Source organism: Eutrigla gurnardus, assembly GCF_963514095.1.
Source record: "Eutrigla gurnardus genome assembly, chromosome: 6".
NCBI classification, from domain to species: Eukaryota; Metazoa; Chordata; class Actinopteri; order Perciformes; family Triglidae; genus Eutrigla; species Eutrigla gurnardus.
Window position 1 is genome coordinate 31,011,583 of NC_139920.1, and position 18,162 is coordinate 31,029,744.

Consider the following 18,162-nt stretch of genomic DNA (forward strand, 5'->3'; position numbering starts at 1 on the left):
TACATATATTAACATTAATGGATACAACGCCCATCGTATTGACCTAAGGAAGGCGGTGGAGTGGCCATCTTTACAAAATCAAAATGCAATGCCACAATAATCTTATCTAAATCTACAAGCAAACAACTTGAGCTTCTGGCAGCAATCCTAGACATATCAAAGGGCTTCTCTTTAACTGTGGATGGAGTTTATAGGCCTCCATCTGCCTTGAATGATGCAGTGCAGACATTATCACCCCGGTTAGCCAGTCTACACCTTAATGAGCTCGTCTTGGTTGGAGATCTTAACTGGGGTTGGCTTAACCCAGTATCTGATGTGTTTAAATCCTTTTGTGATTCCATCAATCTCACTCAGCTGATTAGTGCACCAACACGTCTAAATATCCTGAGAGATCCACCTTACTCGATTGGATTCTGACCAATGAACCCACACATTGTCAGCCGTAGGTGTGTTTTGTCACGATATAAGTGACCATTGTGTTGTTGCTGCCAACAAGGACACGGAAATCCCTCAATCAAAACCATGTATGATGGGGGGGACACTTTCTGTTATGTTGCTTGAAATCATCCTAACAAACTCATTAACAGCTTTCAAATGGATGTTTGTAAATGTGTATTTGCTGCTGACTGTTTTGGCCAGAAAGAGGTTCTTAATGGGACCAACTGGTTCAATAAAGGTTAAATAAAAAATATGATAAAGTAAGTAAACAATAGTTTACCGGAGGTGAAAAGGAAGCGTATGGCGGCTTTACTTTGGAAGAAGGTAGCTTTTAATGGCCGCCACACACACCTGGTCTCTGCCATGGGCTTAACGGGAGGACACAAAGAAAGTCTTCAGAGTCTCCGACAGACGGCGAGCAGAATTCCTCGATGAAGGTGATCGGCTCCTCTCACCTACGAACTGGGATTTGTGAATTTTAACAGTGTGCTACCTTAAAACCCGATGCCCACCGCCATGGTATTAATGAAAATCCGAGCTTTAGTCCGCATGCATTATTCACAAGCGCATCCAATTAAGGTGGAGGTTTGGCTGCACCGCCGGTCGCTCTCACCTCCATCTCTGCCTCTGCCAATTAGGCCCCGGCTCTCTGAAGGTAGGCGGTAATGATCTCTACAGCGAGGTACGAGCAACGCGAGAGGGGGGGTGAACAGAGCGAGGGGGGGCGAGGATGAGTCGCTTTCTTTTCTTTAATGTTGCCGTGATGGAAAGCTGCCCAGCTGATGTCTCTTCTTAAACTAGCATCAGTGAGCTGAATTAACTCTGTTACTGCACGCCGCAGGCTATCCCTTGATCTCAACGCTGCTTTGTAACTGGTGGAGCCATGTTGCCTCTTTGATTGGGGGGGGGGGGGGTGCAGACACCACATCCAAGAAACATCAGAATTTTAAATATTGAATCAAATTATTTTGAAAATTCATAGGCCTCTCTGAATGTAGAGCGATTATCTCTCCTGCAGATGAAAATCTGTTTTTGGGATCATTTCATTAATAAACGCATGTAGAATTAGAATCAGCTCGACATGCAGGAGCCGGTCTCACCAGACCGCCGGAGACTGGACTGAGTGATAGAAGACGACTCGATGCAGATGCTCTCTCACACGACTCACGCGGTCCATGCAGGGGTTTTTTATTAGATGCCATATCTGCAGACGGCTGAGTGGCATCGATGCCAGCTCCCAATTTAATATCATGTCTGCCCGACCCGGGGGATCCTCGCAGCCTGTTTACGCCACTAAAGTGGAGTCAACACAGCACAACCACTCACAGCGGAGGCACAAAATTACCATCTGAACGGGGGCTTATTATTATACGTTTGTTTTGCAGCATTTCAGCTTTTTTACCCGCCGACGGACTCGCGGCGTCGGAGCAGCGCTCGCATCATCCCAAACTCACACTGCTAATTGTCACCATTTTATTTATTAAGCGGGTCATTACACAGATGATCAAACCAGATTAATGTGTTTAATTATTCTCGCTTTCATCAGGGTGTGTGTGTAGTAAGAAAATATGGAATTAGCTATTTGGATTATTAATAGGACAATTAAGCCGCGGCTCTCATGGAAATGAAGCTCGGCCTTCGTAAAGCTCACTTGGACGTAAGGCAACAGCCCACTGAATAATTTACAAGCGTTTTAATATTTTATGCATGAACATATTTGTGTATGTTCCCCCTCTCAGGGTAATTTGTTGCCCCCCCCCCCCACCCCCCCCCCCACCCGCGGTACTACTTTGCAGACACGTTAACTGAACTGAGGACAGCTAAAGCAACACGATCCGGGCCTCTCAGTGACACGACTGCACTGCAGTCCTTCAGAAAAGCACAGCCGCCGTGAGTCACACATGCAGACACAGTGAATTATTGATGCCAGAGACGGTGTCTGCTTTAAAGCAGGAAGCCGATGAGGTACAGTGGGCCACTTCATCTAAGTAAACAGGTTTAGATGGAGCTCCATGTGGTTTTTCCACGTGGCGTCTCGCACCAAGTGTTCCTGCGGGAGGTTGTTTCTGGGGTGAAAATAATCCACGAGGAAAACAGGGACGGGGAAGTGTGAAATTACTTTGAAGACATGCCTCCGTCCTGTGGTGTGTCTCCGTCTCAGTGTGCACAGGGGGGGGGGGGTCTTTGTTAGCAGCAACTTTAGCAGTCACACTTGATCGGCTCCACCGATGAGGAAAGAAGCACTAATTTAAACTAAATGACACTTAACTGCTACTTTCAGTTCATCAAAAAGTCCACAGCCTGAAAAAAGGAGCGTTAGTTGGGAAATGTAACTGCTCGTTGAATGTCTTCATACTGGATCTTCAACAAACTTCACAACATGTTCGACTAGACACTTAATATAAAGGCTGTCGGGAAATGATTATGTAAATATCCAAAAGGTCACTGTGGGGCCTGTAGAGAAGAGAAAATACAGTTTGAAACTTAATGTTTAAAAGAGTTCATGAAAGAAAGTTTTATTGTCGAGGTTTAGTTTGATCTGGTCTTAAAAAAACCGAGTCGGGACCAGATGGTGGGCTGGGATCCTTAATGAGCATAATGGTTTGTCAAAGTGAGAACAGTTCTGTGTTGTTATTCGTGTGTTCTTATCTGTTAGAAATGAACATATGAAGTGATATATTGTCCCAGCAGCAGCAGGTGGGATCTGAAGTCCTGCATGATACCTTCCTTGTTGTATAAACCTGAACTTGGTCTGTAGCCTTGCACCGCTGATCCCAGCAGACTCCCGGGTTGATTACATTCTGGAACTGTGCTGCGGTCCAACAGTCATGTAAAGCCTTTAGTTTTAATTGCTAATTCCACATCCGTAAAATTAAATCCGCCACGTGTTCATTAGTCTGTTCTGTCTCTTTGTCCCCCTTTTAGGATTCACTTCAGCGGATCCCAACGAGACGTCTCCACCAAGTTCACACGTCAACGTATCGGGTCCTCGGGGTCCCGAAGGGGGCCCGGCTCTTGCCCCCGGCAGCCACTTTCAGTGGGCCATCAAATCCATGCGGGGCTCTAAACTAGGCCCCCCTGGAAACGTGGCCTACGGGGGTAAACGCCCCACCTGGGAGCCTATGGAAGCCAAAGCAGGGCCCCTAGAGGTGATGACCCTGCCCACTGCCCTTCGACAGGACACCCCAGACCACTATTCAGGCCAGGGGAGGGACCAGGAAGCAGAGGATGCTAACCCTCCGGCGTCGGGGGAGGAGAAGGAGCTTGAGGGGAGCGGCGAGGAGAGCAACCTGCCTGCTGGGTTTGGATTGAAAGCCAAAAGCAGCCCTGAACCAACAAGCCGAAGCCAGACTGAGCTTGTGACCGTGGCAGAGCTCACTACTCTGTCCATGTGGCAGCTAGTGCAACAGCCCACTACCCCACCACAGGGCCCCCAGGAGCCCGACCCAGCAGAGGAGGCGAGGGGGGAGGTCCTCTACGTCCGAGAAACCACTTCCAATGTGGGTTACAGCCAAGTGGTGACTTCCGCCCCTGAAACCCTTATGGAGGTGCTGACGACCTCTGAGGTGACCACGGTGGAGCTGACGACCAGAGACGCAGCGACCGCCACGGAGAACTCCTCCGACAACGCCACCGCTGCCGAGGACGCGTCCATTTCCATCTCGTGGGTTCACGGGGAGAGGGAGAAGACGCCGCCCGACCTCGCCGCCACTCCGGCGCCCGGGGATGGATCTCCGTTGACCACCTTGGCGGCGCGCTCCGACGTCGGCGCCACAGAGATGGAATCCAGATCCGCCGTGTCCGAGTCCTTCGTGGTCGGGAGCCGGTGGACGCCCTTCAAAAGCCCGAGCCTGAAGTCGGAGGAGAACAAAGCCGCGGCGTCGAAAAACGAAGGCAAAGACGCCATCAACCCCTTCGGCATCCTCGGGCCCCACTGGGCCTTCGGGCTCATCTCGTCAGGTACGTGAGCTCCCGCCATGGACCCGCCGTCAGCCATTATCTCCTGATTATGAGTGATTATCTAATCAGCAGCCATTCATTTAATTATGTATGAGGCTCAAAGGAGACGCGGCGAACATCCCTCACACCGAGGGGCAGCACATTATCGGCGGTACGTTACCACGGCAGCACGCCTCCGCCCCGATCACGGCCTCTACACATCTACTTCCTCACGGCGTCCCTACGTCTCTCTCCCACCCATGCATGCATCATGAACCCGCGTTGGGTTTGGAGAGGCAGCTCCAGACAGCGAGGGGGTGCACCGAGGGGAGACCCACCAGGTCTGAGGAAGTAATTAGGGGGTCAGAGTGAGTGCAATTAGGTGAACTGGTGGCAGGCAGAGATCCTAGTCCCCAACCAATCAATGTAGACATAAACTACAAGGTGGGACTTGTAATTGACTTACTCGTGTGTTGCTCGGCCTTCTCTCTCCTCCCTCCCTTGAACTTCTCCGTTATCCGCCGGTTGCCTCAGCATGCTCACATTGATTTTCTTTTTGATAGGTAATGGACCTGCAACTAAGGCAGAAAACCTCAGAGTCAATGAACACGACAACAGCAGCACCGTTGTCATCTCTTCCACCTTCACATTTGCAACAAACAAATGAAATGACTGCAATATTTATTCATCCATTTTCTGCCCTCGTCTCAGCCCGCCCGGTGCTTTCAGTTTAGAAAATCATTAGTCATCCTGCTCAGCGTTTCAAACTTTTTCTTCACAAGTCGTTGCTGTTCAGAGCTGGTAGAGGCTCAGTCGCTGCATTAACATGAAGCATTTAATGCCACAGATAATGAGGATAACATGCTCCTCAGGCGTGGGATTCTGTCTACATGTTCTGTGAAGCTACTTCCATTTACTGCATGTTTCTAAATAACTCCACTTGATTGCCTCGTCATTTACAAGCACTTCCTTCCATAATGACCATTGTCTGTGTAACAGTTTCCCAGAGGGAATCCATCTTTACTCAGATGTCATAGTCTCCCCGTTACAGAAGAGAGGTGGAGACATAGAGGAGGGAGAGGGCAGAAGGATGGGGAGCTCTGGGGAGGAAGGAAGGGGGAGAGGGAGGGCAGAGTGCTGTAGGTGGGAGTAGATAAACCTCTTTATTATCAGAAGCTACACTAACACAGCCATGAGCCCCGTAGACCACACTGCTCTCTCTTTACTTGTCTCTCTGACTTTTCTTACAATCACCATTCAGTGTTTGTTTCCACATTCAGCCCCTCTGTCTCTTATTCGGACATAAATCAGACTGATAATACTCTGGTATATATATATATATATATATATATATATATATATATATATATATATATATATCTCGCCGGCCTCCAGCTAAACACCCACAGATGGGTGGACACACACCTGACGCATAAAAAACACAAATGTATGTGAAGAAGTACCAGCATGCCAAGTGAAAACCTCCATAATCCACCCGACATGTCAGCACCAACACACACACACACACACACACACACACACACACACACACACACACACACACACACACACACACACACACACAGGATATGTCTTAATCCTCCGCTGTGAACACTGAAGAAAGTAAAGTTCTTTCTTTCTTTTTTTAATTACTCCTATCTCTGCTGCCATATTGTGTAATCCTAAAGTCAGTATTTATGAAAAGTTACACTTCTTAGTGGAGAGAATCCCAGAAGGGGTGGATGTATGGAGCGGTCGGGTGCAGAGCGGGCGGATACGGTGACGTGGGCCGTCCCGCTGGTAAATCACCGACGGCGGTTTGATACTCTGGTGGACGGGGGACAGGATGCCTGAGTTATGGTTTCTTGAGTAAAGCCTTGTCCCGGCCTCGAGATGGATCAGACCTCTGGTGACATCAATAACACGTGTGTGTGTGTGTGTGTGTGTGTGTGTGTGTGTGTGTGTGTGTGTGTGTGTGTGTGTGTGTGTGTGTGTGTGTGTGTGTGTGTGTGTGTGTGTGTGTGTGTGTGTGTGTGTGTGTGTGGGATGAATTGGGGCAGGGACAGGCTGGGTTATCAGTGTGTGGATAGATGTTCGGTGTGTCTGCCGGCTGTTGGGGTCCTTGGTCGGCCGTCTGGAGTGAGAGAGGACGTTCTCCATGCTGCATATAGAAGTCTATTGATTTTCCTGCCTCTCCCTCCGAGTGTCTCCCATCTTCTTCGTCTCTCCCCGACTGGCCTTTTGTTTTCTCTCCCTCCCTCGTTCCCCGTCTCCCTGACTTTATGTCTTTTATTACTCCTCCGGTCATTGTTAGACTCTCGCCGGCATAATGTTGTGCTAGCCTTTGAACTGCGATGTGGTGCACTACAAGGCATTGGATCGCCGTCTGTCCGTCCCCCGACGAGCCGCCGCCTCGGCAGGACGTTGTCACCGCCGTTTAGAAAGAAGAGTGTCGCCTCCCTTAATATCCATCCACTCCCTAATCTCTCCTCCCTGCTATCTGCCCCTCGCCTCCAAGTTTCTCTTCTTCTTCGTCCTTTTCATGATGTAATTCCTCCGTTTTTTCATCTCAAACACTCCCACTGAAGCTAATCCTGCACTATTGGCTGCTGCATATGAAATGAATGGGATTTGTTAAAGCGCAGCCTTGAGGGACGGTTGTTGGATGAAACGGCGTTCCTCACCACTCTTTGTGTCCCGGTAACCGGCGGAGCAACGGAGCGGAGTGAACATTGAGTGTTGATAATGATAATACACACAATCTGCTGGTTCATAAGTTCATAAACACCTGTCTATGTAGGGCTGCAGCTATAAAGGATCATTTCCATCCTTCTTGTTCTTGTCCCGTTCTCTTTCACCACGCTGCACTTATTATTATTGTGTTGTTTTTTTAAAAAGCACTTTGACCTTTGAAAAGTGCTATGAATTACTATTTAGTTGAACTGATGTTGCTAAAAATCTCAGTTGTGAACATTTTTGAAGATTCACTTTGGACTGTTGGCATGAAATTTTCCCATAACCCCATAATGTTGAGTTTAGACCTCTTCAAATCAATTGCGTAGGACAGCTCCGGTTTAGGGGGTCTACTTCCTGTCAGCTGATGTCATTCACACAGTGCAGATGGGACACATTTGAAACGTTATGCGTTTAGAGCCCATAAATGGTCCGTCACTTCATCGTCCACCTTATCTCAGCTCATTAGCGTTAGCTAAATCTAAATCCGTCTCTGGCAGATGTGCGTTCGCTTCGACGGACAAACACACTATTGCAGGTTAATTTAACAGCAAACATAGCAGGAGGAAATATCTTCTGTCGTCAGGGCCCCCGGTGAAGCTATTTTAAAGCTAACGCCTAATAAATGTAAGGCCCAGCTCCTTCCAACACTTTTCAAATGTTTCCTCCCGAGATGAACTGAAAAAGCTGTCGTTGGCTGCTCACATGGAAACACCTGCTACTTTTAGAATCGATTGAATCGATTAGTTGTTGTAGCCCTGCTATACATTCCTGGATAAATAGTGGTGCCCTTCTCAGCGGGGTGAAGTCTCTCCACTCTCAGAAAGTAGGCCGGGTCAATCCATCACCAGCTCCCTGAAGAAATATCACTGTTGGTCGAGAGAAGCAGACTGAAGGGTCGGATATTTGCATTTGAAAGATAAATCCAGGATGTCCAAGTGTTCAAGTGCTAACCTAGTTAATGATGCGCTAAAGTACTCTGCTAATGTTAGCTTCACTGATTTTTACATACAGATGTAATGTGTTAGAAATAGTTGTCTTCTTCCAACCTCTCTGGGTAACGAGCATCCCTGTTAAGCAGCGTTTACCCTGCTACGCTATGATTGGCCAGTCTACGTCGACTTATTAGGTGATTGGGTTTTTGATCACCTGATGTGTATATAGAACCGGAGACGGAGTTGGAGGCTTAGCGTCATTTCTATGAAAATGGCTCAGCGGCACACTAAGCCCAAAAAATATCGACTTCCGGGTTTAAAATGATCCCAATCTTTCAGCGACCTTCTGCGTCCATGAGGCTAAGGAGAGTTAGCACGTTAGCATTTCCTTGCAGGTTCACATGAACGGAGGATGGAAATAACTCCGGAACTCTGCGATTATAGTAATTTACAATCTGAAGGACCAAATGATTGAAATGACGGCTATTCAAGTGTTCAAGTGTTCCAAAAAATCTACTGATTAACTGAGGCCTCTTTCCCAATGTAAGTCTCTTGGTAAAAGTATTTTCATGATGGACCCGGAAGTTGTAATTACACAGTGTGCAATTAGTTTGTAATTAGTCCCGCATGCCTCAGGGCTGTGGTGAAAAGCTCCTATTGGGCAACGGGGGAGGGGGGACTGCAGACCAGGGACACGACCGAGGGCTTTCTCTTGCAAGCCTTTCCTAGCCGTAGAGCTATCGCTGTCGCTAACGGGCTATCACTCCTCCTGCTTGTAACATCTGGAATAGCTTTAGCATCTTCTCTCGGAGAAACTCCCTATCTGCAGAAGCGTGGCTTCTCTATCTGGGATGACTGGAGGATTACTCAGCGAACCAGGCTCGGCTGGATGCTAGAAGCTAAGCTAACAGGGCGACAACAAAGGCAACTGGATCTGACACTAAGACTGTTTTTGAAAACGGAAAGTAACAAATCCGATATGACGTTGGACTAAGCGCCGAGAGAATAACAGTCAATCAGGACAGAAGTGCAGATTAAGAAGAGTGACGGGATTAAAGCTGAATATTGAGGAGGCAGAGTAGTGATCAGTATTCAGGAGGTGGAGATGTGCTTCGGCTGAATTTGACATGTTTGAAAAGCCCTCGCAGTAGTTTTCAGCATTCAGGAATCTATACGTGTGTGTGTGTGTGTGTGTGTGTGTGTGTGTGTGTGTGTGTGTGTGTGTGTGTGTGTGTGTGTGTGTGTGTGTTGTGTGTGTGTGCGATGCTCAGTCTCTCAGTGGACCGAGTCAAGTGCCTGAAAGGTCGTTGAACATCACAGCATGCTATGAATATGAAAGGCAAATATTTGCTGTTTTTGCAAAGCGCTGTTGGTTTTTTGTAACTGTTAAAGTAAAACAGGGACTAAATAATTCAGTGAGGGGTTTTCTGTGTAGCAGGAAAAAGGCCCAAGCATTTTTGAGGGAATAAAAAGTGTTGATTTATGTATGTAAAAGTCAATGATACAAACAGCTATTTTTGTAAAGCTTGTGCACCATCAACATTTTGGGTTTAATATTCTGCAGAAAAACACAGGAAAGCTGTCTGAAACAGGCCTTTTTACGGCGTCGTAAAAATGCTTTATCATCTTTGCTGCCAACACAGAACCCCGTGATTATTCAGCCTCTCGGAGAGCCGGCAGCAGGATTTGTTCTCCAGCTCGTGTGACCCAGAGCTCCCATTATGGAGGATGAATGACTGAATCTCTTGACTGTTTCTGGTGGCAAGTTTTGTTGTTGATTTTATGAATGTTCTTTTTTCTCCCATCACAGCCCTCTGATAATAAGCTGGGTGATCACATGTGCCATTCAGTGAGTTTGGATGCACAGCTTTCCTGCCTTCCTGCGCGTCACATCTGCTCTTTAATCACCTAATTGTTCGGTTAGTGCAGAAAAGCATTGTAGCATTTTTGCATTGGAAGTTTTACAATAATCTGTGGTTAATAAACGCAGTGATCATTTATCAGCTTCTTAGAGAAGAAACAGTCCAAACCAACTTAATGAGGAGTAAAACAGCAAAGCAAACATCCGGCCGTCGTCGTCTCTGATTTTATTGGAGTCGTTTCCATTTAGTCGCCTCTGGAAACCAGATTAGAGACGACCTCTGCGGCCGTATGTCACCTTATTAAAATCCACACAGGGATTCACTGAGAAGAGTTTTTATTCTCTTCCAGGCTGAATCCCTTTCATTGTCAGAGTTCCATACAGAAAACGGACAACATCTCCTCTGTGTGCCACCAACATGGGGATGATGGTCGGGATGGATGAGCTGTCAGCGGGATAGAATCCTCCTGTGTGGAGGCATTGTGTGACGGACTAACCTGGTCCTGGTTATGTGGTACAATGGAGCATTCAGGCGCTATCGGAAATCTGCTTCCTGTTGCTGAAAGGATATTTCACTTCTCTATCTGCATCTAACAGGTCTGTCCTCTTAGAGGACGAAGGACGCAGACAAACTAGCAGCAGGCAGCCATCTTGTTCCTCGGATCAGTGCCTCACCGCGCCGACACGCCGTTTTTATTACCTCGAAGCGGATGTGCATGTAGATTTGTTATGATGAGTAGTGCACCGTGGACCCGGTGGAAACAGAGGTTGTATTAATGCAGTGGAGACTTGGACAGCCACATCCCTGAGATGCTACTTTCACATTCTCAGACTCAGCCGGCCACACATGCAAAACAATAGAGCTGATGATTTCCAACGTAGTTCTAGGTGCAGAGGAGTGGCAGCGGAGAGGAGTGGCGGCGGAGAGGAAGGGGGCGCCCAGCTGGAGTTTTTTGGAGCTGCCAGATTGCCTTGACTGACTTCATTCCCTCCCACTCTCTCGCGGCGCTGAAGGCGGAGCAGCCGGGGAGTTTGGCTCCCAGTGTCAGTCACAACACATCATCCGGCAGCCGGCCCACAGCGGGTGGAGAGTGGAGGGCTGTCGTCATGTAGGGCATGTCAGACACACCCATAGATCTGTGCCGGCAGGGAGGAAGCATAAGACGGGGGATTAAAGGGATAGTTTGGATGTTTTGAAGTGTAGTTGTATGAGGTGGGATGACTACACACTCTTTATAGCAACCACAGTGGAATGTGGCTGTGCAGCTGTGTTTCCTGACTTCTGGCCCTTTTCTAATGTCATATTCACCAAAGAAACACGATAGAATATGTGCATGAGGGTTTGGGAGGAGTCAGATAGAAATAGGAGAGTTTGATGGTTAATCGTTGTCTTCTCAGTCAGTGACATCATTGGTCTCATCCCCTTTTTAAGCAGCTGTACCAATCACAGTGGGACACGATGGAACAGAAGAGCGTAAACCAGCTTCTCCTCGAGCAAACAGGGTTGTTTCCTGTGTGGGCTGCAGACGTACGAGACACGAACACGCAGCATCACAAATGTGTTGCCAAAGGCGCCCTTTGTGAGCTCAATTTATATTTGTTGGGAATATTGAATGTTTGGTCAGATTTGTTTTCCAGGGAAATAGGACCAAAGAATGCAAGCTAAACCTCTACTGTCTACAACAGGCAGCTTGTGTATGATTTCATCAAGGTAGCCACGGTGGATCATTGTGCAATTTACCGTGGCACTTTTCAAAAAGAAACTGCAAGAAGCAGACTTCTCCTGTCGCCTTCAGGTGTCTGAAGGGAGATAACAGAAAGAATTGATCATAACGCAACCAATTTTACCCACATGCTGGCAGTTATTACTCCCCCTCTGTCTGTAAAGCGGTTGGAAAGCATCTAATCTGGGTGTTTACGTCGATTCAGGATAGTTTTGTATCTACAACGACTTCAACTAAGTGACTGATGCTGGAGCTTCTCCGGTGGCCCGTGGTGTCTGATAGAGCTGCAGCAAGCGTCCTTCAGAGTGTAACGTAAACCATGTCGTCGTCAGACGGTCAGGGAGGGGAAGATGGACCAACCAAAACTTTCACCCAGGAGACTTCTGTTCACGTCCCGTTCAAAACATCATCAACGCTGAATTATTTTACCCTTCATTTTGTAAAGTAACCTTCACACTACAACCAGCATACTTATTTGACCATTACCATGATAGCCAAACGTACTTACTTACTTGAAATTAAAAAGTAGACCATAAAGAAATTAACATGTTTTCTCATACAGTTGGCCATAAAGTTGGAATTTTTTATTTTCCTCATCAGTCATCAATGGTGACAAGGTGCAATGATTACATTATGTGTCCTAATTACAGATGAAAATGGATTCATGCATAACATTTGTTTGGGGCTATAAAAGACAAGAAATTTGCATTTTATTCCAACTTTATGGGCGACCCTATATATACACATTCATATAACTAGCAGAAACGTCCAAAACCAACACCTGACTGACCTGGAGTCAGTATTTGGAGAGTTGGGAGTGAGGACGTATGAACCAGACCTAATGGGGCCCAGAATCCCGAACCCTCTGGCTTGTGCTTGATTTGCAGGTTGCTGTTATTTGTTGCCACAAACTGATGGTGGCCAACGTGTATTTTTCCATTTTTTCAAAGAGCATACTCGTCTAATTGTCCTTGAAAGAGGAAATCCGCCTTCGTCCGCGTCATTCGGAGACATATACTAACCAAGCGTATACGTTCATTGCAGCGCGGCATCACTCCACGTGTAACAATACACTTTCAGTCCTCATGTCAGTCACAGTATGAATAATTCATACATCACTGACGGTAATTGTTCCTCCCTGCAGTCAGCGTAGTGAGCGTATAAGGATATGGTTGGATCATTTCAAGAAGGGGAATGCGGCTGATTCAGTGTTCTCATTTCACAAAGCCCTGAGAATGAGACACACAAACACACACACTGAATAGAGGGGGGGGGGGCAAGGTGGATAGAATGTGTTTGTGATGATAAGCCAGGATGGATTATTTTCTTGCCACTCTGACAGCCCAGATAATGCAATTTATTTAAGGACGAATGGAGACGCCACAAGTGCCGCTCTTGTTAACAATAGACCCCAAATTTGTGCGTCAGTCTGGCGGGGCGGCCCGCCGACTCGGCTCGCTTTGAATTGCCGGTCGTGTTGCTCCTCGCCGGCTCTCTGCCGGCTGATTCGCTGTGACGCTCGGTTCATGAGGTGCTCGCTAAGAGAGCGGCGGCTGCTTTCTGCCGTCTCAGGCTTCTGGCACTGCAGCTAATTGCAAGTGTCATGCTTTCTCCTAGTGTGTGTGTGTGTGTGTGTGTGTGTGTGTGTGTGTGTGTGTGTGTGTGTGTGTGTGTGTGTGTGTGTGTGTGTGCAGAGAGAAGGAAAGCATTTAACGCAGGTGAATTGAGGTGAAACTGAAAATGGAGAGGATCCTGTATCGTATGTGAATTCAACAAAAAAACCAGCTCAGATTTCTTCAGTATCAAAATTATTTTTATTATTATTATTATTATTATTATTATTATTATTATTATTATCCAGTGTTAGTTGTCGCTGCATCTTATTGTAAACAGCAAAATAATGAACTGATAATAGTTTATTTCGCTTAAAAAAGTAAACTCACGTTGCGGCCCGAAGTCTCGATCACTGTATCCATGGCAACGATATACTTCCATGTTCCTGTAAAACTTGATTGATGTTCAACCTCATATGCGTGTGTGTGTGTGTGTGTGCGTGTGTGTGTGTGCGTACGTGTGTGTGTGTGTGTGTGTGTGTGTGTGTGTGTGTGTGTGTGTGTGTGTGTGTGTGTTTGTGTTTGTGTGCGTGCGTGTGTGTGTTTGTGTGTGTGTGTGTGTGACTGTTAACAACGACACAACACAACTTTTCTTTCCTTTTTTCCGATCTTGGATTCCCAATAGAATATTAAAGGAGCCAATGATCCACAGATTAGATTTACACCCTGCAGATATGACTGTAAATGGATCGCAGCACTATGTAAATAAATAACAACCTGGAACGGTTGAATCCGTTGGCAAGGCGGTCTCAGTCATTTGAGTAATCCAGTGTTGATTGCAGCTTTAGGTGTGCTCAGTAATAATGAATGCACCGCTGTAGAGGAATGCGTGGCATCGAGATCTCCACTTTCATCTCGAACATCCTGCAGCAGCACAACATGCTTTGCTGTAAGTCTGCAGGTAACGGCGAGCACCAACCGAGAGACGCAAGCAAAAACAAATAAAAGCATCGAATGACATCATCTGTCTCGCCTCGCAGCACACGTGACGATGTGATGATCCTACCTGAGAACTCTGAGGCAGCTTGGGCTAACGGCCCGGTTCAGACCACAGAATATGTGTGACGGCTACGATGGTCATGATGTCCGTCTTGTGTAACATGTGTGACGTCATCCTTCCTCTCCAGCTTTCCCAGGCAGGGCTGTTGTTACCGTGGTCTCACTATGTCGTTCCTCTTTCGCTTCGCCACTGCTTACGACGCTGCGCTCCTATTGGTCAAAGTGACGGCCGTGATGGAAAGTGTCATGGATGGCAAAAACACAATAGACTTCGGGCACACTACACGGTATACAACGATTGATTAGGGTATCAGTATATCATTATGGGTCCTGAACCGCGCTGGTATCATGTGGTCTGGACCCGGCACCAGGTCTGTAACCTTCATCCGCTCCATCTGGCCCCTTACAGCCCAATTCTTTAATATAAAGAGGATTACATGTGGTGTTTACAGACTGCAGTCTAAATCCAGTGTTGTTTTCACCCTGGACACACGTACACACACACACACACACACAGGGCTCTGCTTGTGGTCAGACGGACAGAAATAGCTGCTCCCTCCCCTGCAGTGCTCATCAATCCTGGTTTGTCAGAGACTCTGCCAGCCTCGGTACAGTAATCACACCGCTGCACCTGCTGCCGTCCAGAAACCTCCGACGGGAACACACTCCCCACAGGATGCAGGCTGACGCAGCGTCCTCCTGAGCGGCGGGCTGGGTTCAAGCCCAGATTCCAGCGAGCGTCTGAGTTCGTCCGTCGCCCTTGAGCACTGACTTCCTGCCAGCCTGGAGAACGCTCAGCAGAGACCAGGTGCTCCGGGGGATCGATGGAGAATCACATTACCATTCTCCAAGCGGCCGGCTTCATAGCGGCTGTGACCCCTCCGATTAATAATAGTGCTGTACTTCTGTGGTCTTTACAACCGCATGTCCACGTTTTATCACTACACTCGTCAGTCAGACGGTTGACAGCCAACATAGAGCTTCTGCTACCTCAGACGGGCCCTCGCAATGTAACCATGGCGACCACCCAGGTTTATAAACCAGCCAATCATGAAAGGACACAGGATGTAACCAAGTACATTTACATATAATAATAATAATAATAATAATAATAATAATAATAATAATAATACATTGAATTTATATAGCACCTTTGAATGGACCCAAGGACACTATATAAGTATACCTTTGAGGTAGTTGTATTCCCATTTCATGTGACTTATACTTCTACTCCACTACATCTGAGAGGCAAATATTGGACTTTTATCCTCATTTATCTGACAGCTTTAGTTATTTTCAGATTCATTTTTCATTCACTTCCTGTCCAGTGAAAACCCTGTACCTCCAAATAGAGTTTTTATGTTAACTCCTTTATGGGTTGAGGAAACACAACCTTAATAACCTTAATTGACACAATGTACATGTCTTCAAAGTGTATGTTATGAATACATCCTCCACTATAGTGGGCTAGCATATTGTTATTGCTAAGAAATAGTTCTAAAAGTGAATGTAAATATGAATAAAAGTCACCTGGCTTTGGGGATCCCACCGTAGAAGCCCTCTTTCATTTTGAAGGTTTGGTGATGGTATGCATGACGTATGCATGACGTATGCATGACGTATGCATGACGATGGTGATGGTATCTTCCACGGTTGACATCGTGGCGGTGATGGTATCTTCCACGGTTGACACCGTGACATTGACTACATCTGTCCACAGCGGTGTCAGGCCTTACACATGGCTGGAATATTACCTTCCCAGTGCCGCGCGTGCAGAAACAGCAGGTGAAGGTGAATCCTTCAGCAGGTGTGGTGATTTTTAAGTACGCTGGTCTCACACTCGGAGAAAGAGGCTATAAAGCAACTCTTCATAAAAACGCAGCGTTGTAGGGGCCGATGCGTTTAGAGGTGTGTGTGGTTTTACTGTCGCAGCCTGGTGTCGTCTGCAGGTGATTTAATGGAGGTAAACACGGGAACCGGCACTTCTCAGATTTATCAGCATCCGACGCCTTCAGATGCTGCAGGGATTTCATGAACTGAGCTGTGGACAGTCTGTGAGAGTCGCCCACATTCATTCACAGATCAGTGCAGACTGGTTTGCTGTGCCACATTACCAAACAAGTAATAAGTAATATCACATTTAAAAAGTGACTTTTTATACTGCCCACAATGCATCAGGCTTCCATCGCATCATTTCCATGCGGCCGCCCTTTTTATTGGATCCATCTGGCAGAATGTGACATGCAGTGAACTCAGGTTGTTGTCATGGCGCGATCAATCGCTGGCACTTTGTTTTTAATAAACTCAACTAACTGGACCTCTGAGACGAGTTTCCTATGATGGTTGCTGGAGTTTTTCATTAAAGAATTACACTTTCTTTTCTCCTTTTCTATCCAATTAGTCTTTCTCCACCTCAGGATTTACCTTGTTTCCCGGTGACTGGCGGTGAAGGGTTTAAATGCAGACGTGGAAGCTGTGTTTGTGGGAGGTGAGGCTCGCTGACAGGGGAGGCAGATGTGTGTGTGACCTCGTGGACTGTATGGCTGGAAGGTTTGGTGTAATACCCCCCCCCCCTTCACTGCAGACCTTCAGCTCTGTAAATCCATCACTCGGAGGTAGTCTGAGGCCGCGTTGGGGTCTGCATCTTTGTGCCAGAGAGAGGTGTTATCTATATTTCAGCAGAAATAGGTTTCATATTTCCCCACCGGTGTGTATTCAGCTTGGCATGGCAGCGGTTGTAGCTCATCTGGCCTGTCTGGGGACACGTCGATACACGGATCATATGTCTACCCGTGAGTCTGTCTGTCCGTCCGTCCTGTCACGAGAGAGACGGATACTTCAGGAGTCACAGGGGTCACACGGATGACTCATCACATGGTTGACATCGCTGAAAAACAAGTAGAGACACGTAAGCACCAGGGTTGTGGAATGGTTAAGGACTGGTTTCTAACTGTCAGATTCTCTAGTTTCTGCTACCTCCTGGACAACAGCAATGCCATTTAAAATCAGCGTCATTAGAGTAAAACACCATCAAAAGGAATTTCATCTCTCTGCAGATGAGCTGCTGGATCAGTCTGGTGTCCCTCAGGGCTGACGTATCATCGCTTCAAGCATTAAAACACATGTTCACCGCAGCCGTCATGCAAGTGACAACATGAATATTTCACACTACCTCACGGTGGCGACGGCTGCTGCTGCATGGATGCACGCGCTGCAGTTAGCGCGACTATCCACACGGCCCTAACTCTCCGTGCGCCTCGCTACCTTTTAGGATCCACTGTAGCGTTAAATTTTAACGGGGCGGCGCTCGCTGGGCCCAGGTGATGGCTTATCGCGCTCAGAGAGGGGGACACTTGAACAGGCCGAGGCATGATCTGTCTCAGCAAAGCTATTACAAGGTTCAGTGATTCCAAGCACAGCAACGCGGCGGGCGATAAGCAGGTGTACAGTAGAGTGTGTGTGTGTGTGTGTGTGTGTGTGTGTTTCTGTCAGCACAACCTTTTCTGCACGCCTCCATTATGTTTGAATTTGCAAACCGCTGAGCCGCGGAACTTCCTGGCACGTAAGACATTCCCTTATCGCGGCCCTCTTTATGGTCCCTTCTGAATCTCGGTGTGTGTGTGAGTTGACATCGGAGAGGAGCTTCCCTAAATGTGCCACGAGGCTAAGATAATCTCTCTCTTCCCGAGAGGCTTAGGGGGGAAAGTTAAGATGACCCCCATAAAGCAGTAAAATGTCACAGCGAAGAACAGATTATTAAGAAAAACTCAACCCGGGATTGGAGAGATGTGTCGGGAATCAGACCTTCCACGATCTATCTGATTAGTGTGAGTGTGAACGCTCAGACCTGAAAGCTGAACTCGTGCTAATACGTCTCCCTTTCTTTATTCCTCCACGCGTCTATTTAATAAACTGTCCTC

The 18,162-nt window shown here is 47.2% G+C and overlaps 1 protein-coding gene across 1 annotated transcript in view; it reads left to right on the plus strand.

Annotated features, from left to right (window-relative positions):
* The window catches only part of ncanb (neurocan b), a 99,534-nt gene that overhangs the window by 23,854 nt on the left and 57,518 nt on the right, over positions 1–18,162 (plus strand). Inside the window, exon 8 of the mRNA XM_084010701.1 lies at positions 3,364–4,398. Coding sequence (XP_083866827.1) covers positions 3,364–4,398 — 1,035 coding nt within the window. The remainder of the gene's footprint in view (positions 1–3,363; positions 4,399–18,162) is intronic.